Source organism: Apodemus sylvaticus, chromosome 19 (assembly GCF_947179515.1).
Source record: "Apodemus sylvaticus chromosome 19, mApoSyl1.1, whole genome shotgun sequence".
Classification (NCBI taxonomy): domain Eukaryota; kingdom Metazoa; phylum Chordata; class Mammalia; order Rodentia; family Muridae; genus Apodemus; species Apodemus sylvaticus.
The window spans coordinates 3,567,059-3,593,953 of record NC_067490.1 but is presented as its reverse complement, the minus strand read 5'-3'; the positions used below and the strand labels follow the sequence as shown (position 1 = coordinate 3,593,953).

At 46.8% G+C, this 26,895-nt stretch overlaps 1 protein-coding gene and 1 long non-coding RNA gene across 9 annotated transcripts in view; one reads left to right on the top strand and one right to left on the bottom strand.

Annotated features, from left to right (window-relative positions):
• LOC127669619 (H-2 class I histocompatibility antigen, D-B alpha chain-like) overlaps window positions 1–26,895 on the bottom strand; it is a 450,763-nt gene that overhangs the window by 377,826 nt on the left and 46,042 nt on the right. For 2 of the 8 annotated variants that reach the window (XM_052163740.1, XM_052163754.1), the window contains one exon: window positions 81–185. The exons of 4 other annotated variants lie outside the window; for them this stretch is intronic. Coding sequence is in view for 2 of the 4 variants with exons in the window: in XM_052163743.1 (XP_052019703.1) it covers window positions 229–233 (5 nt within the window). In the remaining 2 variants the exon portion in view is untranslated. Of the gene's footprint in view, window positions 1–80; window positions 186–207; window positions 234–12,313; window positions 12,523–26,895 lie in introns of those variants that run through there. 2 more of the 8 variants (XM_052163743.1, XM_052163741.1) reach the window with 2 other exon arrangements.
• LOC127669638 (uncharacterized) lies at window positions 3,992–9,093 on the top strand. The gene is made up of 3 exons (XR_007974409.1): window positions 3,992–4,437; window positions 4,679–4,842; window positions 8,514–9,093. It is a non-coding gene; the product is annotated as an uncharacterized LOC127669638 (long non-coding RNA).

Here is a 26,895-nt window from a genome sequence, read left to right as displayed (position 1 = left end):
TCCAGAGTTTGGCTGGACTAGGAAAGTTGGCTGTGGAAAGGAACACAGGTAATACAGGGACAGGGTCCTGTGTGCAGGGGCAGGCTGGGCTCCACAATTCTTCACACTGAGCCCATAGGCTCACAGGGAACATCAGACACTGTTGTCTAAAGAAAACTGAGGGCTCTGGGTGTCACAGGAGAGACCTGAACACACTGGCTGTCACTGATCCACTCCAGGCAGCTGTCTTCATGCTAGAGAATGAGAGTCATGAACCATCACTGTGAAGTCAACATCCCCCAAACCCATGGCGCACTCACAGGTGATCCTTGGAGTTTCTGAAACCCAATCATGTCAACATTGCTCCCACCCCCACCCCCCAATCAGGCCCAGAGTGTCACCTTTACAATCTGGGAGAGATTCATCAGAGCTCTGGGAGTTGTCCCAGCCTAGAGTAAAAAATTACAGAGATATATTCATAGAAAGGTCTAACCCAGCCCCCAAAGATGTCTCTGGAGGAGCTATTATGGATTCCCAGAGCTCCCACCATCTCCAGATTCACTCCAATGTCCCCAGGACAATCCTGTCCCCCACACTAACCTGGAGCTGGAGCATAGTTTTCTCCTTGTCCACCTGTGAGAAGAAAAGCTGTGAGAGTTCAAGGAAGATCTTGACACTAGGAAGTTCCCAGAACTGACAGCAGACCCAGGTGGAGACAGGAGCAATGTGGGTGTGGCTGTGTTTCCATTAATGAGCAGAGTACACTTCAGAAGGAGGCCGAGAGAAAACTCAGACCCTGCCCTTTCTTACCTGTATTCCTCCTCCTCTTCATCATAAAAGCCACCACAGCTCCAATGATGGCCACAGCTCCAAGGACAGCCAGAACAGCAATGATCACCATGTTGGAGTCGGTGGATGGAGGAGGCTCTGGGAAGGACAGACACAGGAAATGAAGGTGAGGGTCGTGACCCCAGCTCTCAGTCCTGACCTGCTCAGGGTCTGCAGAAGGCTCCATCTTTACCTGACCCCAGATCTGGACCCACACCCCCCTTACCCCATCTCAGGGTGAGGGGCTCAGACAGCCCCTCATGGTGCACATGGCATGTGTAATTCTGCTCCTTCCCAAGAGGCACCACCACAGCTGCCCACTTCTGGAAGGTTCCGTCCCCTGCAGGCCTGGTCTCCACAAGCTCCATGTCCTGGGTCAGCCCCTCCCCATTCAACTGCCAGGTCAGGGTGATGTCAGCAGGGTAGAAGCCCAGGGCCCAGCACCTCAGGGTGACATCACCTTCAGATCTGGGGTGATGGGTCACATGTGCCTTTGGAACATCTGTGTGGAAGATTTAAGAGATCATACAATTAGGAAGACAAACTGAAATCTACACAAGACACAGTTAAATCAATGATGACCCTGAACTATGTGTCTGTTTGACACTTTGACTGTCGTCGCACTAGTGACCTGCAGGCAGAGCTGGTCCCCTCAGCACAGAACTGCACATGTTCCTGGGGAACTCAGAAGCTAAGAGGGAATCCACATGAGCCAGTGGGTCAGCATGGTTGTCCTTATGTGATGCTCTATAGCATGAGACAGGTAGTCACAGAATGGAAGACGGAATGGAAAATAATAAATTTAATATGTTTTTTAGTTCATATTAAAACTAGAAATTAGGGCCATATGCTACTGGAAGGGTGCCAGCACTGAGACTGAACCACTGTTCAGTTGCTGACCAGTATAACTGTCAGTCCAAGTGAACAGACATCACAACGTGTATAGCAGAAATGTGGTAAAACAGGGCTGGAGAGATGGCTCAGTGGTTAAGAGCACTGACTGCTTTTCCAAACATCTTGAGTTCAATTCTGAGCAACTACATGGTGGCTCACAACCATCTGTAATGCTATCCAATGCCCTCTTCTGGTGTGTCTGAGGACAGTTACAGTGTATTCATATACAAAAGTAAATAAATAAACCTTTTTAAAAAAAAAAAAAAAAGAGCTGGGCATGGTGGTGCACGCCTGTAATTCAAGCACTTGGGAGGCAGAGGCAGGCGGATTTCTGAGTTCGAGGCCAGCCTGGTCTACAGAGTGAGTTCCAGGACAGCCAGGACCACACAGAGAAACCCTGTCTCGAAAAAAACAAAAATAAATAAATAAATAAATAAATAAATAAAATAAAATAAAAAAAAAAAAGAAAGAAAGAAAGAAATGTGGTAAACCTCTGACACTCAACTAGAGAAAATGTTTCCCAGCCCCTGCCTCTGTAGGACAAGGTACAGGTGTGTCACACAGGATCCCTGGAGTGTGCTGTGGACCCCAGTGCAGCACTCACTGAACACAGCCGGCTCACAGGGTGTGAGGATCTTCCCTCTCACTCCAGCCCTGGACTGCAGAAGACCCTGTCTCTCAGAGTCCAATTCCTGATTCAACAGAGGGAACACTGTAACTTGTGAGGGCAGAGGGACAGCAGGAGGCTTGTGGATGTTTAATTCTGACAGGAAACAGTCTAAGCTCACAGGAACCTTTCTCCTTTATAGAGAACCCTGATTTAACTTGTAGAATTATCCAGGTTAGCAGTTTCCCCTGGCACCTGTGGAGACTGATACAAATGATAATACAAGGGCATGGAGAAACAGGATCACTCCATGCAGACAAAACCTGATTAGAAACAAAGTAATGCCTTAAGGGGGGAGGGGGGGAGAAAGAAAAAAGAAGAAAGGAAAAGAAAAAGAAATGGAAAAAGAACAAGAAAAGACAAAAAAAAAAAAAAAAAAAGAGGCAGTTCTACAATAAAGTATTAGTTAAGGACATCCCATAAGAGGCCAGGTAACCATTCTAGGAATAGATAGAATTGGGGTGTGCTGGAGGCAAACCCAACACACAGGGATCTGTGAGAATGTATTCTTTGGAAAGCTCTTGAAACTGGGGGAACCAGCCCAGGGTAGGGCAGTCTATGTCTCCCACCAGGTAAAGACTTCCAGTCCTGAGGTATAAAGGCTAACACACTGAACATGACAGGAGTCAGTTTCCACAGAGAATGAGTGTGGGTACAGATCCGGGGAAATGGAGAGGCCATGGCTGACAGCAGGGAGCCGCCAATGTTAAGTGGGGGAAATTCTCTCCTTCCCTCCTGACACAGCCTGGGCACTGTCCAGGGAGGAGGCTGAGCCCTGGGAGAGGCAGTGCAGTCACTGTGATGAGGATCAGGAGACCCAGGGACACTGTCTCCCCTCTGAGACAGGGGCATCGCCCCAGCTGAGGGTTTCTTCTTCCCCAGGACTGAGCCCCAGCCCGAGGGCAGAGGGAGGAGCTGCCCGCGGCCCCTGCACCTGTGCGCAGCAGCGTCTCCTTCCCGCGCTCCAGGTATCTGCCGAGCCACTCCACGCACTCGCCCTCCAGGTAGGCCCTGTTACCCTCTGCTACACCAGCCTGCTCCCACTTGCGTCTGGTGATCTGAGCTGCGGTGTCCGCTGCTGTCCACGTTTTCAGGTCTTGGTTCAGGGCCAGGTAATCGCGGCCATCGTAGGCGTGCTGATCATACCCTCGGAGGAGGCTCCCGTCCGACCCCACGTCACAACCAGACATTACCTGGATTGTGTGAGATCCTGTGGGACCCCACGGTCAGCCCATAACTGCCCCGCCCCTCCCTGCCCCTCCCCGCCCCGCCCCGGGATCGTCCCGCCCTGGCTCCGCCCAAGCACTGACTCCTCTACACAGAAAAAGAAACTGGTTCTCGGTCTGTTCTGCTCCTGAACCTTCAACTTAGGACCTAAGATGTCTCCCGCCCCTGTATCCAGACAAGAAAGGCTGGCACCCTCAGTCCAGGGGTCACTCACCGCCCTCGCTCTGGTTGTAGTAGCGCAGCGCAGTCCTCAGGTTTGCTCGGAAACTCTGCTCATTGTTCTTGGCGATCTGCGTCTGCAGCTCCCAATACTCCGGCCCCTCCTGCTCCATCCATGGCACGCGCGGCTCCTATCTCGGATTCTCCGCTCCTATCTCGGATTCTCTCCTATCTCTGTCGAAGCGCACGAATTCCGTATCGTCCACGTAGCCGACTTCCAAGTACCTTGGCACTCCGAGTCCGGGACTAGACGTGGCGGTGTAGAAATACCGCAGCGAGTGTGAGCCTGGGGGCGGCGCGCGGTGAGACCCCGATCTTCTCCCGGGACCCCAGGCGGGTGCGCGGGCCGGGAGGGGAGCAGGGCGCGGGGCTCGGGACGCAGGGTCGGTGGGCGACGCGGGACGCGGCTTCCCCCGCCCCTCCCTGCAGAGGCTGTTTTCTTCCTGACCCCGCACTCACCAGCGCGGGTCTGAGTCGGGGTCAGGGCGGCCCCCAGCAGCAGGAGCAGCAGGATCGCCCCCATCTGGGATCCCGGGCATCTGAGTCCCGCGGCTGCGTGGACTTTATAACCAGCGCCCGCAGAGTAGCTGGTTGGTTTCCCAGGGTCGTGCCACCCAATGGAGGTGAGTGAGAACTGCCAGACTATTCCTGCTGACTTAAGAGTTCAGAGAGGGCATCAGATCCTCAGGAGCTGTACTGATGGCTGTGAGCAGATTTGCTCCAGGGCAAGGGAGGGACAGGAGAGGGTGGGGTCTGCAGGGAGCAGAGTAGGGCTCTTGTGCACCTCTGTCTTAGTGAGGGTTTCCATCACTGTGTGAGACCCTGTGACTAAAAGCAACTTGAAGAAGAAAGGGTTTATTTCAGATTACACGTCCACATCACGGTCTATCATTGAAGAGATTCAGGGCAGGACATTGAGCGAGGATTCTAAAGTAGGAACTGAAGCAGAGACTGCGAGGACCAGTGCGAACTGCATTGTAGCTCATGGCTTGCTCAGACGGCTTTCTTATACAATCCACGAACACCAGGTAAAATCACCTCCAGGGGGGCCTAGGCCTTCCAAATTGACCTATAATGATGATGATGATGGTGGTGGTGGTGGTGGTGGTGGTGGTGGTGGTGGTGACGATGATGACAATGTCCTGGAGACTTTCCTATAGGGCCCTGGATGGAAGCATTTTCTCAATTCAGGATCTTCTTCCCATATACATCTCAGTCTGTGTTGACAAAATGCGAACAGCACAGCCTCCAGGGGCTGAACCTTTCTATACTGATCATTAATAATAATTTTTAAAATGCCATACTGACTTTCTAAAGGCCCCTGGATGGAGGCACTTTCTCAATTCAGGATTCTTTCCCCAAATACATCTCAGTCTGTGTGGAGTTGACAAAATGCAAACAGCACGGCCTCCTGGTGTGTCAGGAGCCATAATGGGACAAGCTAATATACGAGCAGATGATCATCCGGAAATGCCTGCCCCGGTTATTATATAATCTGTGACAGGTGAGCCCCCATTCAGCAAGGCTGTGGGGGACTGATTTTAGGAAAGATTCCTGCTATTCTTATGCTTTTCCTGTTATTATTATACAGTTATAATAATCAATAAGTAATAGCACACCCCTATAGAGCAGATCTCTGTAGATCCACGAAGATGTACTGTCTTATAGTGATGCTATGTAGACAAACAGATGGCTTAAGTTTTAATGATGATCCTATAAGAATTCCTAAAATTATATCTGTGATTATTAAGTTCTTTTATAATGGGACTCCTACTAGGTCCTTTTCTAATAGTCAAACTGCAAGGAGAACTCTGCCAGTCTCCCAAGTGTCACAAGTTAATTGCTCTTAGATGACAACCAGACTTTCTCCTACTCAGAGCACATTCCAAGAGGTTGTAAAACAATTAACCAAAGGTCATAAAAAGGGAACTAACAATTTATTATAGGTGCTAGGACAGAAGATAAAATATTGAGTGGGTTTATCTATACAAAACTTCACTTATAACTTAATTATGGTTTTAAAATTTCTACGAACCTGTAGAGAAGACCTATGTGATAGATGTTACTATCTAGATAGTTACTCCTAATGGATATGCATGTAAATATTCTCTGTTGTAAACTATATCAATTTATGACTTGGTATTTTGTGTGAACGTGTGATGAACTTTGTAACATGTCTATGTTACAAAGTTACAAAGCATGTAACTTTTATATCATGCATTCTGAAAGATGTTTAAGTACTGAAGACAAAAGAGATAGTCCACTATGACTACCACTACTACCTCTCTCTCTCTCTCTCTCTCTCTCTCTCTCTCTCTCTCTCTCTCTCTCTCTCTCTCTCTCTTACACATGTACTTTTCCCCTCCTCTCTCTCTCCAGTTCTCTCTCACTTTTTACCTTTCTCCAATTAGAATTTTTCCCTTTCCCCGCTTAGGATCTTTCTGCTTTTGCCTCTTAGATAGCTTTACATAGGAAACTTTTTACAACTTAGTAATAAACTCATTAACCACTTTTTTTTTGTTTTGTTTTGTTTTGGTTTTTTGGTTTTTTGAGACAGGGTTTCTCTGTATAGCTCTGGCTGTCCTGGAACTCAACTCTGTAGACCAGGCTGGCCTTGAACTCAGAAATCCACCTGCCTCTGCTTCCTAAGTGCTGTAACCACTTCTTTAAGCAACCTATTTTTCTCCCTGCAAAGACTTCTGACTAGCAAGCTGAAAGTTAGAGCCCAGGAGTTCCTGCTGAGATAGAACAAAGACCACACTGCTTAATCCTCTGCTGTTAGGCTACAGGTGTTAATCACCTAAGCCAGCAGTCTTTCACCCTCAGAAAGAGCAAGAAAGTTTCAAGGACATTTTAGAAGTTATCATCAGTATTTTTAGTACAGTTAGAAAGCCCTGAAATCCTCACACTTCAAAGCCATCATCACCAGAGTCCTACTCCATGTCACCACAACAACAGACAGATGGACATAGAATTAAACAGGCATGAGAAGACGCGCTCTTGCACTCTTTGGACATCTACTGTTTCCCTTCTTGCTCAGACTCCATGCAGCTTCAGGTCCTGCTCCAACAGACAGCTGCCCAGCTGGGGAAACATTCAGGGCTGACCCCGTGCGGCTTGCTAGGGTTCTTGCATGGATCAGAGGGCTAAGGGATTTTGCAAAGATCACACCGCACAGCAGACTTCATGTGAGAATATTGGGGTTGAGTGGTGAGTGGAAGAGAACAGTGTCATCTGTGAAGACCTGGGCTGGACAAGGGTGCACACAACTTGTGGCCACAGTGGAAATGTGTCACATTTGGTAGCTGGTGATGATGTGGCTTCTGGCACTGAGAGTCTGAAAGCAGGCTGGTTCTGGAATGTGGGTGGTCATTGGTTGACAGACATCCATTTGTCTTATTTATTATTTAAGGTGAGAAAATAGGAAGGGGTGACTGGTGGGGCAGAAATGGGGTCACTGAGCTCTTTAGACTGCTTCCTGTTGTCTGGGGGTGTTAACATCTTTGAGGACCCAAGAAAGCTGGGATGCTGTCTAGGTTCAAAATAAGTATGCTGTTCCCTCCCTGTCCAGGCTCTGCAGGACCATCTGCAGCTGGGGAATGCAGATGTGTCTTTAAGTTGAATTGTCATGGGGCAGGTGCTTTGAGGCTGTCTGCCATGCAGGGTTTGAGGAAACACCTGGAGTGAGCATTTTACTGAAGTATATGTGTATATAAGGATCAGAGGGTAAAGTTCAGGAGGTTAGAATAATTCTTTCTTCCTTAGATGAACATTTTAAACTTTTATGCCCATTAGCTGGGGGTGGGGCATCTCAAACAACAGAGAGGAGGAGGAGACCCCACCCTCAGGAATAAGCTGAACAGGCAGGAGATGAAACAGGCTGTGATTGACAGTACTTACTGACCTGAGAGAGGTGGATTCAAGTAGATTTTTTGAAGCTTAAAATAATTTTTTTTAGTTTACAAAATGAGATAACTTTTAGACATGTGAACACATCACTGGGTAATCAGTACTGAACTTCACATTGTAGAAAAGGCAGCAGACTCAGGCCTTGGATCCATAAAAGGGGACCCAGAAAAGGAGTTTGGAGGTAAAAGCATGAACATTCTGCCCTCTTTCCAGAACACTGCGTGTATACAGACCGGACAGGTGTTTTTAGCTCAGAGAAACACTTTTAAGTCTATTCTTAGAAGACAAACATGAGAAATTCATAATCTTGAGCTCGTGACGATGATAATAGCAATCACTGTTTATCATAGCCAGATCAATAACTGATCAGAGCTCCACTGATTAATGCTAAAACTCTGACCTTCTTAGATCTTAATGTAACAAAAGCATAGCAAGGGAAGAAAACTGAAGCATTTTTCATTTTTACATACACCTTAAATCACTTTTTTATACCTTTACAAATTACATTACACACCTTAAAACACCTCCTTAGAGCCTTATAAATTGCATTTAAAACACTTTTTACACCTTTATAAGTAAGTCACATTCACAGATCTCAAAGCTCACTATTAAGATCATTGCAATTTACTTAAAGCTTTCATACCCACAGAACTTACATAAGCTTTACCATTTTTTCTATCCAAGTATTCACCACAAGACACAGGTGGCTGGGTCCTGAGAGCAGTCACAGTTAAACAACTTCCTTTACAGAATTACATTGAAATCTGCTGTGTGCTTTATCTCTTCTTAGAATCTGGTAACAATGTGTCAGTGTCTAGACCTAGTAGCAACTCTAGGAAAGTGTCTGGTGATTGTCACACATGAAGAGAACTGAGAAGCACCTGAAGCCTGTGTTGTTGCTGCTGTTAAACTGACAAAGTTCTCCCTGGTCAACACCACCGAGATCTGTGAAGGGGGAATTTCACCTGAGTAAGCAGGAAGTACAGACTAAGAAGCTTCCAGATCTATTAATAATGACAGACTTATCCGTTACCTGGACAATCACTGAAGGTTCTGCTGTAGTAGTCTTGATTTCACTGGGGACAGAGGACCCAGGGCCGCATCAGTCTTCCCAGCCTGGTCCAGAAGGTCCAAAGACTGTGCAGTGGATGAGGACTCTGGGGGATCAGCCTACCTTGTCTAAGCAAATTGGGGCAATCAACTCCCCAGTGTCCTGCTTGTTCACAGTTTGGACAGGTTCCTGGTGACAGACAAGATGAAGGGCAGATTGTCACCCAGTGGATGGCTCCAACCCCATCAAAGACCTGAAGAGAATGAATGTTCTCAACCTAGACAGGGAGTGCAGAACATGCAGCTTTTACAGCTATAGAAAACACAGAGACTTAACTAGCATTTTAAAAATGTTCTTAAACAGTTCATAATAGTTTTTAAAAGAATTAGTATTTCCCATTGCAATTTTAAGGAGTACATAGGTATTTTAATACCATAGGGTTTATTTATTTTAATACCATACATAGTATGTTGTTACTGAAAGAATAGAAAATACAGCCTAACTCCAGCCTTCTAAGGAGCCCCAAACACTTCATATTCCAGAGCCTGCTCTTTGTGCTCTTTGTTAGAAACTAGGTAAAAGGTCACAGTCCAGAGCCCGCCCTTTAAGAGCTAGGCAAAAAGGCCTTGAATAGGTGATCCTGGCCCCATAAGGTAACTGGAAATGAGCTAAGCTTATCTTGCTTCTGTAAACTGCTTACGCCATTAACCCTATCCAGGAGTTCACGCAGCTATAGACATTCATGAAAATAGGAAACTAATTGGTCCATAATTTAAATAATATGGTAATTTAAACTGATTGGCCTAAAAACTATGGAGTGGTACAAATCGATTGGCTCGCATTTCGAGGGCTCTCCATGCTAAGAAATGATTGGTTTCTGATTTGCGGGCTTTGTTGTAAATTTATAAAAGCTGTTGCAATTTAGCACTCGGGGTCCGCAGTCCCCTAACCCTGTGCGGTGTACGGCTGTGGAACCCAGAATTCTGGAATAAAGAAATCCTCATGTTATTGCATCGAGACTGTTTCTCGAGAGTGATTTGGGTGTCACCTTCTAAGGCGTGGGGTGCTGGGGCACCCTCGGTTTTGGGGGGTCTTACATTACCAAAATATAACCTTACTTTTGTTAGAATATACAAGGATCTATACCAATGTAACCTACTGTAACTTTAATTTGAATCAATATACAAAGATCTATACTAGTGCAATCAAATATACATCAATATTGTATCACTATACAGGGATCTATACCAATGTAAGCAAATACAACCTTGATTTTCCATCAATATACAAACGTTTATACCCATGTAGGCAAATATAACCTTATTTTGTATCAATGTACAAAGATTTATCTCAATGTAATCAAATAAACCTCAATTTTGTATCAATATACAAAGATCTATACTAATGTAATCAAATACAACCTCAATTTTGTTTCAATATGCAAAGATCTAAACCAATGTAAGCTAATATAATTTTGTAAATTTATACAATAATTTTCTATCAATATACAGTTGTACATAAGAATAGATTGAATAATTTAACCCTGTTTCCTATTATTCCTGTTTTATTCCTATATCCTCCATTGTGTCTATATTTAAAAAAAAAAAAGATTTTAGGTGTATCACAGTAAAACTGTTTTCAGCAATGAAGCTGTTTCAGCCAAGCTGTCCACAGTGTTAAGCTTGGTTGTATTTGGCAGTCTTAGGATTCAGGATTTTTGAGTTCAGAGTTCTCTACAGGGTTCCTGTCAGTTTCCTATGAACTCAGGAATTTGAGTGTCATGAGCAGTTTGTAGCCTGAAGTTGATCCTTTGGTGATGTTTGCCACTTTAGCAGCAACACTGTCTGTGTAGAACACAACAGTCAACCCAAAGGTGTCCACTGTTTGCACAGGACCTGGCTACAGAAGAGGCATGGGGCAGTTTACCCCAGTAGTTAGTGTTAACACAATCCAAGTCAATTTGCCATTGGTCGGCCCTGTTGTCCTTCTTCTTGGAAACCTAAAAGATTACTGTTAGGAAAGCTAGAAAACCTATTCATTTTAAGTGTCATAGTCCGCACATCTCAGAACGTTTAAGAGCCTCAACCTCTTAAGTAATTCAAGGTATACAAACTTTGTTTCTAGTTACTTGCTTTAGATTGAAACTTGGGGACACACAGAGGAAGCAAGATGAAGGTCATTTCTAGAATCAGTTTCTGCCTTGAATGACTACTGGTGTGATGACAGAAGAGTTTATGTATCCACAATATTCTTATAGAATTTGACATAATATTTGTAACTTTTATGCCTTAAGTGTTAGAGAGTAAATGAAAACCAATAGATTATGAGATTGGTGGCAATAGAACGGTGCCTTATTTTCTGTTTTTCTCTGTCCCATACCAAGTGGTTCTTCTGATATGAGATGGAATTATTGGATTTTCCTTTAACAATCATGTGTGGGTTTAGAGAAGGAGAGACCCACGCTCTAACCCCAAAATCCAGCTTAATGTTTAATTGAACTGAAAAGTGGCAAAGACCATTTGCCACCTATGCCTGTAGAAGGAGGAAGAGACAAGATGGAGACAGATGACACCACTTGGCCAGTTGATTCCTTGTCTTGGGACATTTTCTCTTGATGACCCATCTTTTTCCTTCAGACGTTTCATTTGCCCCATGATCTTCAGATTCCTTAGTTGGATGCTTTTGTTCTCCTGGAAGGATAGGAGCATCGCCCTGCGCAAACCCTAACTCCCGGGGCTCCCCATTTTGGCCATTCATTTCTTTCTTTTTGGCAATAGAAAAAGATGAATCTAAGTTACGTATACCTACATAGAGTTAAATATACTGCATTGCAGCAAATGAAGATTATCTGTTATGGATATTAATTATAACCTTTTAGTTTTAAGTTTCAGGCCAAATTTTGTTATACACTTTATTGTAGAGACCCTTATTGGGGTGCCATGCCACCTGGCAGGAACTTGACATAAACCAATGTGAAGTTCCTCTCCCAGTCTTTGAGCAGGAATTCCTGTGTTAGCCATAATTCTCTCCACCTGGGGTGGAGTGCTCAGACAAAGTTGAAGTCTATTGTTCTTCAAGGACCTGCAGTTTCCTGAGAGGCACTAGCCACCTGCTGAGCAACCTGAACTGGTTCTGCCAATGAGTTTCCAGCCTTTGGGGGAAGGGTTCCTCCTCCCCCCCTATATATTTGATGACCCCCATTAAACTTTGAGCCTTGATCAGAAAACCTTTTGTCTTGGCTTCATGTTTCTCTCGCAACCCGGTCTATCCCCAGCTTTCCTTCCAGGTAACCTGGTAACCCGTTTGATGTAACTGTGGCCATTTACACTTTATCAGTTTTAAATTATACCGAATGATTTTACAAATTCACACATAGTTTACACCATAGTCTTAAAGAGATTTTTTTAAAAAAAGATTTATTTATTATTATATATAAGAACACTGTAGCTGTCTTCAGACACGCCAAAAGAGGGTGTTAGATCTATCTCATGGAGCTGACAGGATGCAGATGTCCCCCAGTGTATGGCTGGACCAGGAAGGTTGGCTGTGGAAGGGAACACAGGGCAGTGCAGGGACAGGGTCCTGTGTGCAGGGCAGGCTGGGCTCCACAGTTCTTCACATTGAGCCCATAGGATCACAGGGAACATCAGACACTGTTGTCTAAAGAGAACTGAGGGCTTTGGGTGTCACAGGAGAGACCTGAACACACTGGCTGTCACTTAGTCCACTCCAGGCAGCTGTCTTCATGCTAGAGAATGAGAGTCATGAACCATCACTGTGAAAAAAACATCCCAACAAAGCACCACTCACAGGGGATTGTGCGAGTCCCTGAAACCCAATCATGTCCACATTGGCCCTCCACAATTAGGCCCAGAGTGTCACTCACCACCCTCCCTCTGGTTGCGGGAGCTCAGCATAGTCCTCAGGTTCACTGGGAAACTCTTCTCATTGCCCTTGGCGATCTGTGTCTCCCGCCCCTCCGGCTCCATCCAAGGCGCACGCGGCTCCATCCTCAGATTCTCTGCTTTGCAGTCAAAGCGCACGAACTGCACGTGGTCCACGTAGCTGACTTCCAAGTTCCAGGGCTCCCCGAGGCCGAGACCGGGCAGGGACACGGCGGTGTGGAAATACCGCATCGAGTGTGAACCTGGGTTGGCGGGCAGTGAGACCCCGACCTCCTCCCGGGACCCCGGACGGGTGCGCGGGCCGGGAAGGGAGCAGGGCTCGGGACGCGGGTGGATGAGGGACGGAGGGTCCAGTAGGCGACGCGGGGACGCGGCTTCCCTGGTTCCGCCCCCGCCCCTCTCCGCATAGGCCTTTTCCCTCCCGACTCCCGCACTCACCTGCTTCGGTCTAGATTGCAGCCAGGGCAGCCGCCAACAGCAGGATCAGCGTGCGCGACACCATAGCGTCCATCTGGGATTCGGGGCATCTGAGTCCCGCGGGATGCGTGGACTTTATAACCAGTGCCCGCGGTGACGCTGGTTGGTTCCCGGTGCTTTGCGCCACCCAATGGGGGCGAGTCCTGCCAGCGTCCTCAGGGTCCTGGTAGAAGAACCTGACTGGGATTAGGAGTAAAAGTGAAACTGGGGAGATGGCGAATCTCCAGCCCTGGGCTTCTCCACCCCTGACCTCACCGCCTGGAGACTAAGACTTTGCCTGAATCCAGTGCTGCGGACAGAGCCCTGTTTGTCATGGTGTCTCCGAGTTCTGACCCAGAAGCTGTCAGGACACCAGGAGAGACCCGCAGGCCAGACTCCCTGTGTACTCTCCTCCACCCTTCCTCTTCCCTCTTCTCTTTAGAAGTCAGACCCTGGAGTCTTCTAGAAGAAAAGCCACTTCCGGGAATACAATGGCAAAGCAAGCGGTTGGGGATGCAGTGGAGAAATGCTTCTCCTGAAGGTGGAGGCGCTGGGCTGCAAGCCCCACAGGAACCCCACAGAGACCAGGCTCTGAGTGCACCTGCAGTGAGTGGTTCTCACTGCCGACCCTGACAGCAGGACTCTCATCTGTAAAGAGGAGACTTTGCCTCTTCCCTCAGGATTCTGTCTTCTTAGCCTCAGGCTTAGTTTCAGACTCCTCCAGTGTTTCCTCACAGATGATGCATCTGTGGCTCCAGGTGGGTGTGTTTTACAAGGATCTTCATTCCGAGTCCCAGGTTTGTTCACGAGGACCTGGGACATTGTCTCAGCACATTAGACCTCCTTCTCCACTGAAGAGAGACCCCTGTGGGGACCACAGACAGCAGGGTATTGATCCCTGTCTATACTCCCGCCTCCCCCCTGTGTCAGCACTTCCACAGTGCAGTGGCTTTAGTGACTCAATCACAGTAGGACATTGTCACCAGCTATAACACAGAATACTGATGACAGTGTGGTAGGAGTTATGTAATCTGTGACCCCTCACTCCCTCTCTGACCTTCACTCACACTGTGAGCCGACAAGGCGAGGGGCTCTGGTCCCTCTGAGTGCTTCCATGAGAACCTGATGCTCTTAAGTTTCTTCCTGACCAACCTAAGGATGCTGCTGGGGTTGGGCAGCTCCACAGATCAATCTCCATTACTTTTCTTCTTCTTCGGTTTTTGAGACAAGGTCTCTGCACAGCTCTGGCTATCCTGGAACTCACTATGTAGATCAGGCTGTCCTTGAACTCACAGAAATACATGTCCCTTTGCATCCCAGTGCTGGGTGTCTTAGTCTGGGTTCAGTGCTGTGAAGAACACCATGACCAAGGGAACACATCTAAAAGGAAACATTTAACAGAGGCTGGCTTACAGGTTCAGGGTTTAGTCCATTATAACAGGAAGCATGGCAGTGTGCAGGGAGACATGGTGCTGGGGGAGCAGAGACTTCTGCATCTGGATCCAAAGGCAGCCAGGAAGAGGCTCTCATTCCACACTGGGCAGAGCAGGAGCATAGGAGACCTCAAAGCCCAATCCCACAGTGACACACTTCCCCAACAAGGCCACGCCCACTTCCACAAGGCCACGCCCACTAATAATGCCACTCCTTGTGGGCCAAGCTTTCAAACACATGAGTCTATGGGGGTCACCTATTCAGTCCACCACACTGGGATTGAAGGCCTGTGTCGCCACATCAGCTTTAGTTAGTTTTTTATTACTGTGATGAGACACTGTGACCAAGGCGACTTATAGAAGAATGTGTTTAATCTGTTCTCTAGTCTGAGAGGGTTTGAGTCCATGATGGCAGAGGAAAGGTGGGGTGGACAAACAGCCCTGAGCTCACAATTTGATTTGCAAGCAACAGGTTGAGACCCTGGGAACAGTGAAAGTCTGTAAACCCTTGTCTCACCCAGTGCCCATCTTCCAACCATGCCACGCATGCCAGTCCTTTCTGAACAGCTCCAACAGCTGGATTTGAGGTATTCACTCCTATGAGCCTGTGTGGCTGTTCTCATTCAAACCAGCACAGCGTTCACTATGGGATGTAAGAGGCCAGCAGGGTCCAGATACGTGTCCAGTGCAGTCTGTACAGAAACGCCCTCAAACAGGGGACTCTGCTGAGTTAGCATTTCCCCTTTGCCTCCGTCTCCTTCTCCTCAGCCCCTCTCTGTCTCTGTCCCTCGGGCCTCACCCCATCAGTGCCCAGCACCCTCCCTCCTGAGCTCTGCACTGCACTGTCTCTTCCTGAGCCTCTAGTTCCTCTCACTGTGCTCAGCCAGCGTGCTGTGGGTCAGCTGTGTGGGTTCCTGATGGAAACATTGCAACAGTGGCTGGGGAGATGGCTCAGCAGCTCCGAGCACTTGCTGCTGTTGCAGAGGATCCAGGTTGAGTCCCATCAGCACATGGCGGCTGTCAACGTCTGCAACTTCAGTTCCAAGGGATCCAGTGCTAGTGCACTACACACTCACATACAAAAACAAATGCATCTACTAAAAATAACATTTTATAAATATGATTTGAAAAAATACTCCCTCTCTCTCCTACACAACTAGAGTGTGAGGCCAGGACCTGGGAACACAGGGCTGTTTAGACAAATCTGCACAACCAGCCAATGAACAGAGCTCTGGAACAGGACAGGAAAAGATGGTTGAAACAGACTTTACTGAAAAGACAATATGAAAAAAATCATAAAATTAAAAATACAGAAGATATTTCATTTTATAGACCTACTGTGCACAGTGGATCACAGCATCATCCCAGGAAGAAGACACAGTGTGTGCTCATCTTTGCACTTGAGCCAATGTGAGTTTTTGATTGCCCATGAACAAGATAAATTCCACTCAGATGTTTGAATGCTAACTTGTAACAGACCCTGACATCCCAACATCCAGAGTGTCCCTGCAGAGAAAGGTGTCCCCTTCCCCATCTTCCTCCCACTGCAGAACCTCCAGGGTCCCACCTGTGGAAGACAAAAGAGAAGCATCACGTTCTTGGGCAACAGCGCCCCCTGGTGGACGAACAGAAGAGGACGGCGCCTGAGCCCACAGAGCTGAGGGTAAAGGGATCCAGGCTGGCTGAGCTGCCCCAGGGTATTTGAGCTGCAGCCCCCCCCCCCCTTCTCATCTGGGCCACACCTTCTGCTGGAAGCCTACAGGAAGCCATGTCTTGCGCCCAACCCTGCCAGCAAGGAAAGACAAAACAGGACCAGGTTCTTCTCTGCAACGCTTTATTCAGGACTTTTTCTTCTTCTTTCTGGGGCCCCGAGCCCTCTCCCTGCGGTCCTTATACATCTTTTCAGCCCCGCATACAAGTGTGATAACATACACAGCACATTGCGCATGTACTAAAGTTGTTTACCACCAGAGAGCTGCATCTGGCCAGCGCCATCTTGTAATGGCGAATGACCAAAGGTGGCTTACTACAGCCATGGAAGAAGGGAAGGCTTGCTCTCTGTCTGCTTGCTCCTGCTCCTGCTCCTGCTGCATCTGTGGGACATCCCTGCTTGCCCGCCTTGCTCTGAATAATGGCAGCAGACTTACATTTATTATGAATGCCTGGGCTTTATGCTAGGCCTGTTCCCAGCTCTCTCCTAACTCAGTCATCCATTTATACTATTCTAAGTTCTGCCCTGTGTCTGGTCACCTCTCCTCAGTTTCACACATCCTGCTTCCTCCGAGTCTGGGTGGCGAATCCCCCAGGCTTCTCTCTTCCCAGAGTTTCTCTCTCTGACCAGAATCCTGCCTTCTACTCTCCTTTGCTACAGGACATAGGCTTTTTATTTTACCACGCAGAAGGTGCTTTAGGTAGGCAAGGTAAGACAGAGACTCATCTTTACACAGGGTACAACATTAATTCAGCATGCCCCCTTTATTCCTAAAAAAGTCTCCTTCTCTGATTTCATAAGCTATATACAATAAAAACAAGTATAATAACTTAAGTTAAACTAATTAAGAATTAGTAATTATTAGCCGGGTGGTGATGGCACACGCCTGTAATCCCAGCACTTTGGAGGCAGAGGCAGGTGGATTTCTGAGTTCGAGGCCAGCCTGGTCTACAGAGTGAGTTCCAGGACAGCCAGGGCTATACTGAGAAACCCTGTCTCGAAAAAACCAATCCAAAAAAAAAAAAAAAGAACTTTAATTAATTCTTAATATAAAATATAAGAATTAAATTCATAATGTTTGATCCATTTGTATTTGTCAACAATTGAGAAATTATCTTTCCTGTGAGTCAAAAGCTCTGTGGCTAATTATCTTTGTACTGTAACTTGAAATTATCCACCTAAAAAATCTTCCTAGACCTAAATCAGTTTCTTACATCCTAAACAACTCAAGCTACTGTGAAACTGTAACTATCTAGTCTTCCTCCCCATCCTGAGAAGGATGAATGTTACCTGAGAAAACAGGAAGTACAGAGCAAGCAGCTTCCTTCCAAAGCTGTGGGAATGGCAGAGATGGCTGCCTGGACAGTCACCCAAGGTTCTTCTGCAATGCTGGGGCATCCATCTTCAGGCTACTGGCCCAGTGTATGACGGACTTTTATGTGAAGCAGGAATATTGAAGGACTTCCCCAACTTGTCTTGGCAAAGCTCACCAGTCAACTTCCTCCGTGTTCTGCCTGTCCACTGTTAGGACAGCATGCAGTCTGCAGTTGAAGCAAGGGCAGGTGTTTGGCTGGTACTTAGCTTTGCCACATTTGAAGCAAACTCCATATGGAGATTCTTCAGTGCCCATCATCATCTCTGAATTAGAATGGGTGCTGCAGCACAGTCCTGCCTCAGTGCTGTGGAAAGCCTCGTGTTAATAAAACATTTTGAACGCCATAACCTGTCGATCTCTGAGATTTTCAAAAACCACTTCTGTATCTATAGAACATCAGAATAGGCAAATATTGCTTATTTCTAGCTATCTACTATCTGTTCAACTTTGAAAACATCTACAAGAGGCTAAAGAAAGCTTATCCCTGTAATTAACAAAACTAGTACCTAACATGTCCATATCTTTGATTGGTTACCCACTCACATTTCTTAATTATCTTGAAGTGTTTCCAACAGTTTCTTTCAAGGGCTAAAACTTAACACTTTAGAATGAGCTGCATGGGTACAATATCTTAAACAAGAGTTGAAGCATGTATACAGTAGTTGTAGCAAAATGTAAGCTTAAGTTTCTCTCAGTATACAAAAATTCACACCAATGTAAAATATGTGAGACTAGTCCTTGTTGCTCTTTAGTGTAAAGTAGATTCAACAGTCTACCCTTTACTCTATCATTCTTTTATAGTCCTGACAGGAAACTTCTAGGTTCTTTGGAAAGTTAGTTATAACAAATGATGGTTTGCTGGAGCAGACATGTGACAGAATGTTTTCCTGAAGCAGACACAGGTGAAAGGATGTTTTGCTATAGCAGACACGTGACAGGACCTGCGATGAAGAAGTATAAATATGACCCCACAGACAGTTGGGGATGAGCACTGAACTTTGGTTTGGTTTGCTTTGCCTTACTGTTCTTCACTAAGGACATGCATGTATTGATTTTCCTTACATCCTTGTTGATACCCACTTGTGATAACGCCACCATTGACAGAAACTCTCCAGAGAACTGCTTCTGAATTCCCATAACTTCTTGGTTGGTTAACCTTGGGGTTTCTTTGGTTTTGAACCACAGTTGCTGGTTTGGGCATCGTGTCTGCCTGCTGAGAGGACTGAACTGTAGCTGCTGAATCCTGTGTGGGGTTTGCTGGCCTCCCGACTGGACTGCAGCTGTTGATTTGAATTTGGGGTTTGCTATGGGACTAAACTGCTCACAAAGAAGATTGAGCTCACCCCCAAAGAGCTATTGTTAAACAGGTCCGCTTCCCCCAATATCCTAATAACTTTTCTCTTCCATGACCTCTTCTGGGTGGTGGGCAAAAGGAGAGGCTGAACATTTATTAAAGTAGGTGGGAAAAAATGTATGCCTACATGCCCCGTTTTTCTTTTCATCACTTTTCCTGCTTCAACCCTGACATTAGATAGTAGAGAAAGGAAGACAGAAGAAAGGAAAAGAGAGAACAACTTTTCTGAATCTAATCTCCTTTCCTTTGCTTCCTCTCTGACAAGGACCTTTAACAACTAGTGACCAACCACACTTTCACAAGGGCAAACACTCTACACCCACTCAACAACCAAATACTTACCATCCCACGATTGACAATGAGGGCTTAGTGTTCTCAAAATTGTTTCTTGCTTTCTGGGAATGAAAATATCTTTCAGAGGCCCTAAGGCAATGAGGATAGTGGTCAAGTCCTAAGAAAGCTAGCTGTAACATTTGCTGTCCAGTCTCTGCGTAATGGGAAAGTGCAGGGCTTAACTGAAGCCCTGGATGGAGCGGTCTGTGAGGCTGGAAGATTTTACCAATTTTTTTTTTGTCTTTTTTTTTTGTTTTTTTTTGTTTTTTGTTTTTTGGTTTTTTGTTTGTTTGTTTGTTTGTTTGTTTTCGAGGCAGGGTTTCTCTGTGTAGCCCTGGCTGTCCTGGAACTCACCCTGTAGACCAGGCTGGCCTTGAACTCAGAAATTCGCCTGCCTCTGCCTCCTAAGTGCTGGGATTACAGGCATGTGTCACCACCGCCTGGCGGGCTGGAAGATTTTAAATTATCATTTGAAGTTGTTCTGGATGCACATTTCTGAGGATACGGCTATTGAGGCAGTTTGAGTTCAGATCATCTGGGATGTTTGTCTTGTCTTCCTTGGTGTCAGGTCCCTTCTCTGTAAACACATAAACATTTATAGGTAACATACATTTCTGCATTAACACATGTATGGAATATACAGTGTCCACAGATCAGTTAAAGATGATTCTCTTCTATGTGAGAGAAGGAAAGGCATCAAACACTGTAAGTCTACTTACTCAAGCTGCTATGTAAATGTCCACCCATACCACAGGAAAGGGTGACCTGATAAGCCATATGGACTTTGTAGTCAATAAGATTTATTGTCTATGAATAGCTGAAGTCCTGACTGGTGTCTCAGCCAGTTTCAGAGCTGTTTCCTTGTAGAGGGACAAGATTCATGTTTTGTTTTGTTTTGTTTTGTTTTGTTTTGTTTTGTTGCTCTACTTGTTTTCTTCCTACATTTTTTGCAGACAAGATTTTTAGATCTCCCCTGGTCAGATCTCATATTTATTAATTTTGAAGGAACCCATAACTTTCCTTCTCTTGTTGAAACAACAGCAAAACTTCTCCCTGAGCTCAGCACACTCCTTCCTTCCACTGTGTGGTCCTCACATACGAACGCTGATCGGATGCAGCAGACCTTTCTCAACAACTCCATTTTTTTTAGCGGTTGTGTTCCCTGCCTCTAGACCTATGAGCAGACTTCAGAAAAAGTAGATTCCATGATGGAGGTAGAGTGTGTAGTGCATGAGGAGGAGCCCTGCACCTCTGTGCACACATGTAAGGAGCCTGACAAGTTTGCTAATTCATTTAAGCAGAAGTCTGGGGAATGTGTGTGGGAAGGGATTGTGAGGGTGTGGGATAATGGTGGAGGGAACATTAAACTGGGTCAGGCTGAGTTTTTGAGTAGAGATCCAATGAAGTAGCAAAGACCAGCTACAGCTCTCTCTGTGAGTCCCTGGCTGTTCCGAAACTCACTCAGCACACTAGGTTAGTCTTCAACTCAGGGTTCTGCCTGTCTCTGGGTATGCAGGACCACGGCCCAGAAAATGTTCTTAATCTGATTACCATAGAAGCCTACTGATTTTTTGTTTGATCATGGTAGTAGAAAAATAGTCAACAACTGAGAGAATAGGCTGCATAATGGTGGCAAAAGATCATCTCTGCCCATGAATCAGTTTCTAGACTTGAGCCAGTTTACACACCCAGAATGCCTTGAACGACTGAATGGTCCAGTTACCCCGAGTGAGTATCTTATAAAATACATAAAAGGTTTACTACTAGCCTTTCTCCAGTCCTTTCCTAGTGGAATCTACAGACTTTCACCAGGGTAAACAATACACTGTGGGAAAGAAAGAATCAGACTTACCAGGGTCTACTGGATACCAAGTCATAAAATAGAACACACAGTAACCTATTGTCAAATAAAAGTGGTATATAAGTAATCAGGACTGGACAGGTCCTAGAGCCACAAGGAAGTTACACAAAAACTTTGCCCAAGCGCCTATGACCTCTACTCCTGTTACAATGCCATCTGCTGCCAAGCATGCACCTGCAGCCTCATGAGGTGCCTTGTTATTGGAAGACTAAGGAAGAAGAGACCAGGGCCTGTCTTGCTGATGGTTCTCATGTTGTGCAGGCACCACAGGAAGTGGACAGCTGCAGCATTACAACCCCTTTCTTGGACAACCCTGAAAGACTCTTCTGAAGGAAAATCGTCACAGTGGTTGAAAGTTCAGGCCACACCCATGTTAATACATTTTATTTGGAAGGGGAAATGGCCAGATGTGTGACTGTTCTCTAATGCATGGTCTGTGGCCAATGGACTGGCTGGATGGACAGGGGCGTGGAAAGAGCGTGATTGGAACCATCTGGGGAAGAAGCATGTGCACAGATTTCTCCAAATGGGGAAGGGTGTGAAGACACTTGTGTCCCATGTACCTGCTCATCAAAAGGTGACGTCAGCTGGGGAGAAGTTCACTAATCAGGTAGGTAGGTGACCCATTCTGTGGACAGTCAGTCTCTTTACCCAGCCATCTCTGTCATTACCCAGTGGACATATGAAAAAAGTGGCTATGGTAGCAGAGAGGGGGTTATGGATGGGCTCGGCAACATGGACTTCCACTCACTATGGCTGACCTGGTCACAGCTGCTGCTGAAAGCCAGATCTGCCAACAGCAGAGACCAACACTGAGCCCCAGATGTGCCACCATTCCTCAAGGTGACCAGCAAGCAACCTGGTGGAGGTTGACCACGTTGAACCAGGTCCTTCCTTCATGGAAAGGACAACACTTGGTACTTGCTGGAGTAGATACTCGTTCTGACTGTGGATTTGCCTTTCCTGCATGTGATGCTTCTGCTGAAACCACCATCAGTGAACTTATAGGATGCCTTATCCACCATCATGCTATTCCAGAGTTCCACGTGGTTTTCTGACCAAGGCACTCACTTCACAGCAGGAGAAGTGTGACAGCGGGCCCACGGTCATGGAGTCCTCTAGTCTTACCCTCTAGGGTTCTCCACCAACCTCAGGCCCCTGCTTGACAGAAAGATGGGGTGACTGTCTGAAGACACAGTTACAGTGCTCATTAGGTGACAGCAGCCTCGTGGCTTCCTCGGGTGTTGCAGGACTGTCTTGGTTCTGACATGGAGAAGGGCATCCTGAGACACAGTGGCTTTGACTGAGGTGCCATCTCTGCTGGCTGCTGGGGAGGATAAATATAAACAGTTCCTACTGTGGACAGCTCCTGTGGTAGAATTTCACCAAGGCTGCAGACTGAGGCAGGAAAGGTGCTGTCCCTGGCCCTGTAGACAGCTCTGGAGGGGCAGCTCCTGCTAGGAGGAAATGTGGTTCTCCCCTGTGGACAGCTGCTGTGATGGCTGCAGGCTGAAGAGATGTCGTGGTGGCACTGTTTACACAGGAACCGCCATTTTGACAGCTCCTGTGGGGGCATCTCACTGGAGTGGATAATTTAATCTAAAGTGGTGACATTAGGGATTTTGAGACCTCTGAGGAGCTTTGGACCACTTCTTTTGTCCTATCTGTACCTAGGGGTTGAGAGTGGAATGTGTGCCCTCTGTACTTTTACTGTTCCTGATGGGTGACTGTGGTAAATGCTGTACTCAAGTTAATCAGTGACCCCATCTCCCATCTTGGTGGCATGGGTCCTTAATTAGAAGATAAAATATTTGCTGGGTCATTTGTTCGTGCAGTGACTGAAGTTGCTGTTAACAAAAATGTATCCTGCCACTTCAGCCCTGTGTACTGTACTGAGGTCAATCTGATTGTGGCCACAGAGTGAGGCTTTAATACAATCTGAGTCTGGCGGAGAAGAGAGAAAGGGTCACAAAATGAGCTCTGCTAGAGGGAGATTCTCTGCTATAGGCAGATTCTAGAATCTCAAACCAAGTATGGTGAGCGGCAGGAACAAGTAGAGATGAAGGATCTGTCAGTCAGTAATGTGATGCAGTGTGTACTGTTGAGACGTGGGCACAGCTGAAGGGTAAGTACAGCATCCTTTCCTAATGCTGCCAATGGGGACAAACTCTGGAAGGGGTTGTTGTGGAGACCCTTGTGTGTCAGCAGATGGTACAGGTGGTAAAGAAGAAGAAGACCATTCTGGTCACTCAAAGGTTAACCCTCTTGATTTGCATTTAAGAAGTTCAGGTGCAGGCTGGAGAGGTGGCTCAGAAGTTAAGAGCACTGAGTACTCTCCCAGAGGTCCTGAGTTCAATTCCCAGCAACCACATGGTGGCTCACAACCATCTGTAATGGGTCCTGATGCCCTCTTCTGATGTGTCTGAAGACAGTGATACTGTACTCACATATATAAAATAAATAAATCTAAACCAACTTTCTCCTGCAGCCTGATTGTGCAGACAAGGAGCCTGTCCCTGTATAATATTGTCGAATTTGGGGGAGGGAGCGTAAGGAAGGTCCCAGCTGGGGACCTCAGACTCTGAAAGCATATTCTTCTATTTTAACAGCATAGAAGAGTTAGGTCTGAAAGGTGTACACTGCCGTTGTGTCCTATTAGCCTCCCTCCAAAAATCCTGTGTCCTCCCACAGCTCAGCAAAACACCATATGAGTCTGTATCAGGTGACATATCCAGAAAATTCCACTTCATTGTTCCAGTTGGTCTGAGACCACAGAAGTGGCAAGAAGCCTCCAGAACACCACCATTTCCTTCTATGACGTCAGGACAAACAATGACCAGCAGGAATGGCCAGGTACCAATACCATCCAGCATCTTCCACCATCTGTTGGGTCATATTTATATTTCTTCTCAACATCACGTGTTCTTTTACATGCTTGCTTTAGCGAAACAATCTTTCACCTGTGTGTCCCAGCAGACCATCATTTGACATAACTGACCTTCCAAAGAAACCAGAAGTTTCCACTTCAAGAAGTGGAAGCTTACCTAACTGTCATTGGTGACATGGGTTTCACTTGAGCAGTGAGACAGAAGGTGAGACCCCTGCAGGCCGACTGGAGATGGGGACAGGGTCCTAGGGCAGCTCAGTCCCCAGGACTAGGGGCAGCACAGGCTCCAGGAGAGCCCATTCCAGTCACTGCTCCACAATGTAAGTGTTTCTGCTCAGTCTGGAGGGCATCCTAAGACTCAGAGGCCCAGGAATCACACAGCTCTGAGGGGAGAAGGTGTCCCAGGGGAAGGGCACCTGAGACACAGGACCTCAGGACCACACAGCCCTGAGAGGAAGCTGTGACCAGCTTTTCTGAGGTACTATGAAGATGAAACTTTTGGTGTCTTTGGAAAATCAGTTGTGTTGGATGGTGTTTTGCTGGGGTGAACATGTTAAGAAGTGTTTTCCTGAAGCAGACACAGGAGAGAGGATGTTCTGCTAAAGCAAGCTCGTGACAGGACGCGTGATGGGTTCTTGGATAATGGCACACAGGTATTTGTTCATCTTCCATTGCTTTGTGGAACTCTGTTGGGACTCCACAGAGAGAGACGCACCAGTAAAGTTCTGGTGGTGTGCCGGCAGCTTCCTGCTGATTCTGTGGACGCGGGCTGATTGGCAGAGTGACATCTGTCTGTGACTGATGCAGACTTACTGGAGTTTTGCTAAGACAGACTCACATGCTGAGGTGAGACCCACGGAGGACACCTGCTGCTTGGAGGGAGTGTAAATAGGACCCAGGGGACAGTGACAGGGCGTGGCTTGCTTGCAAGGCTAGCTCTGCAATACTTCTTGGCCTCCTGTCTTCGCTGATCTTCACTTTGTTGAGAGAGGCTTGGCAAAGATCGTCTCCTGGTGACTCTGTGGTCCTAATCCCTCCTGCTGACTCATGCCAATCCTGCTGAGACCTGGCTCTTTCTGCAATGTTGTGCCACGAGCACTGCTATCCAGACACTGCCAAACTGGACTGCTGGGAAATCCAGGAAGTGATTGGGGGTGGATCCAGATGCCGCTGCTGACCTGTGAACTGAACTAAACTGATTTCCTGACAACACAGATGGGATATGCTCCAACGCACTATTTCTAAACAGGTTGATGTGCCCTGTATCCTAATAAACTTTCTTTCCCACTACCTCTGGTGGGTTGTGGACTAGAAGGGAGGTTAAAGCATTTAAGAACCTATATTAAAGGTTGGGCTGAGAAAAATATAACATTGCAGCGCCATCTCTGTGGAGCTGCTGGGGGAGGCTGGAGAGGAGGTTCAATCACTATGGACAGCTCCTGGGGTGGTATTTTACCAAGGTTGAAAGTTGAGGCAGGAAAGGTGTCCCCATTGTGAATAGTTCTTCATGACGGGAGTAGGCTGGGGCAGGGAAGGAGAAGACCGAACATGGACAGCTGCCCCGATGGTTGCAGGCTGAGGAGATGTCAGCTCCACCATTTTGACAGGAGCTGCCTGTGTGGGCACCTCACTGTAGGCTGGGGCAGGAAGGAGACCGTGGACAGCTCCGGCGATGTCTGCAGGCTGAGGAGATGTCAGCCCCGCCATTTTGACAGCAGCCGCCAGTGTCCACAGCTCCTGTGGGCCATCTCACTGCAGGCTGGGGCAGGAAGGAGGGACTGACTGCTGCTTTGATGGACTTTGCAGCTCATAGCTTAGGGACCACAGAACTGGTTACTGTTTGAAAATAAAAGCACATTTTATAAGTGCTGCCAAATGTGGGGCAGTGCTGGGTGGGAAGGCTGATGTCCAGAACCTTAGAACAAAAGGCAGGAAAAGGAGGGATGGATACTTTGTTTCAAAAAGCAAACAATGTGTTTACTGAGGCTGTTCTTGGGATGCGCCCCACATGGATTTCAGCATCGGTTTTCATTTCCACTCTCCCGCATTTGGGCTACTTTATAAAAAGGACGAAAGACTTGACTGAGCAACTGGAAAAAATAGGAGAAGAAATGGAGAAACTCGTGAATCAAAACACAGAGAGAAAAGGAAGATAAGAGGGTTCCTTCCTGTCTTTTCTTTCTGAAAAAGTATAAAAGTTGGCTGATCAGTTAGAGAGAGTAGAGGCAGACAAGTTTGAAAATGTCAGACACAAGAAAAGGGGGAACATATAGGTTCATTCCCAGTGACTGAACCAGAGACAGGGGTTTCCCCAGGTAGAAAGGGGAAGGAACTGTGTCAGGGGGCAGTCAAGTCAAAGAATGGAAAAGCAGAAGGGTGGTCAGATGAGAAGCCATGTTCAGGAGACCGGGCTAACCTCAGCCCCTGGTGAGGACAGGCTTCCTGGGTCACAGAATCACCAGCAGCATCCCAAGTAGTTACACAGCATGTGTCTGCTAATGGAGGAAATCCACAAGTTATGACAAGACAGGATGGCATGCTGTAGAAATGGCAGACCTAATGCATGTTCAGGAGGCAGTGATATCTTATGAGATGCACTTGTCCTATGTGAAACAAACTCTAAATAACTGGACTACTCAACATAGAACTATTTCCCAAAATTGAGGAGAATTGACAGCTGCACTAGAGGCTGGGCCTCAGTTGCAATGGTTGCCAAGGTGGAGCAAAGCCAGGAATTTGGCACAAAGGTGAGGTGAAGCAACGAGCACAGGTCCAGCTGACAAGTGCTGTGGCTGCTGTACAACGA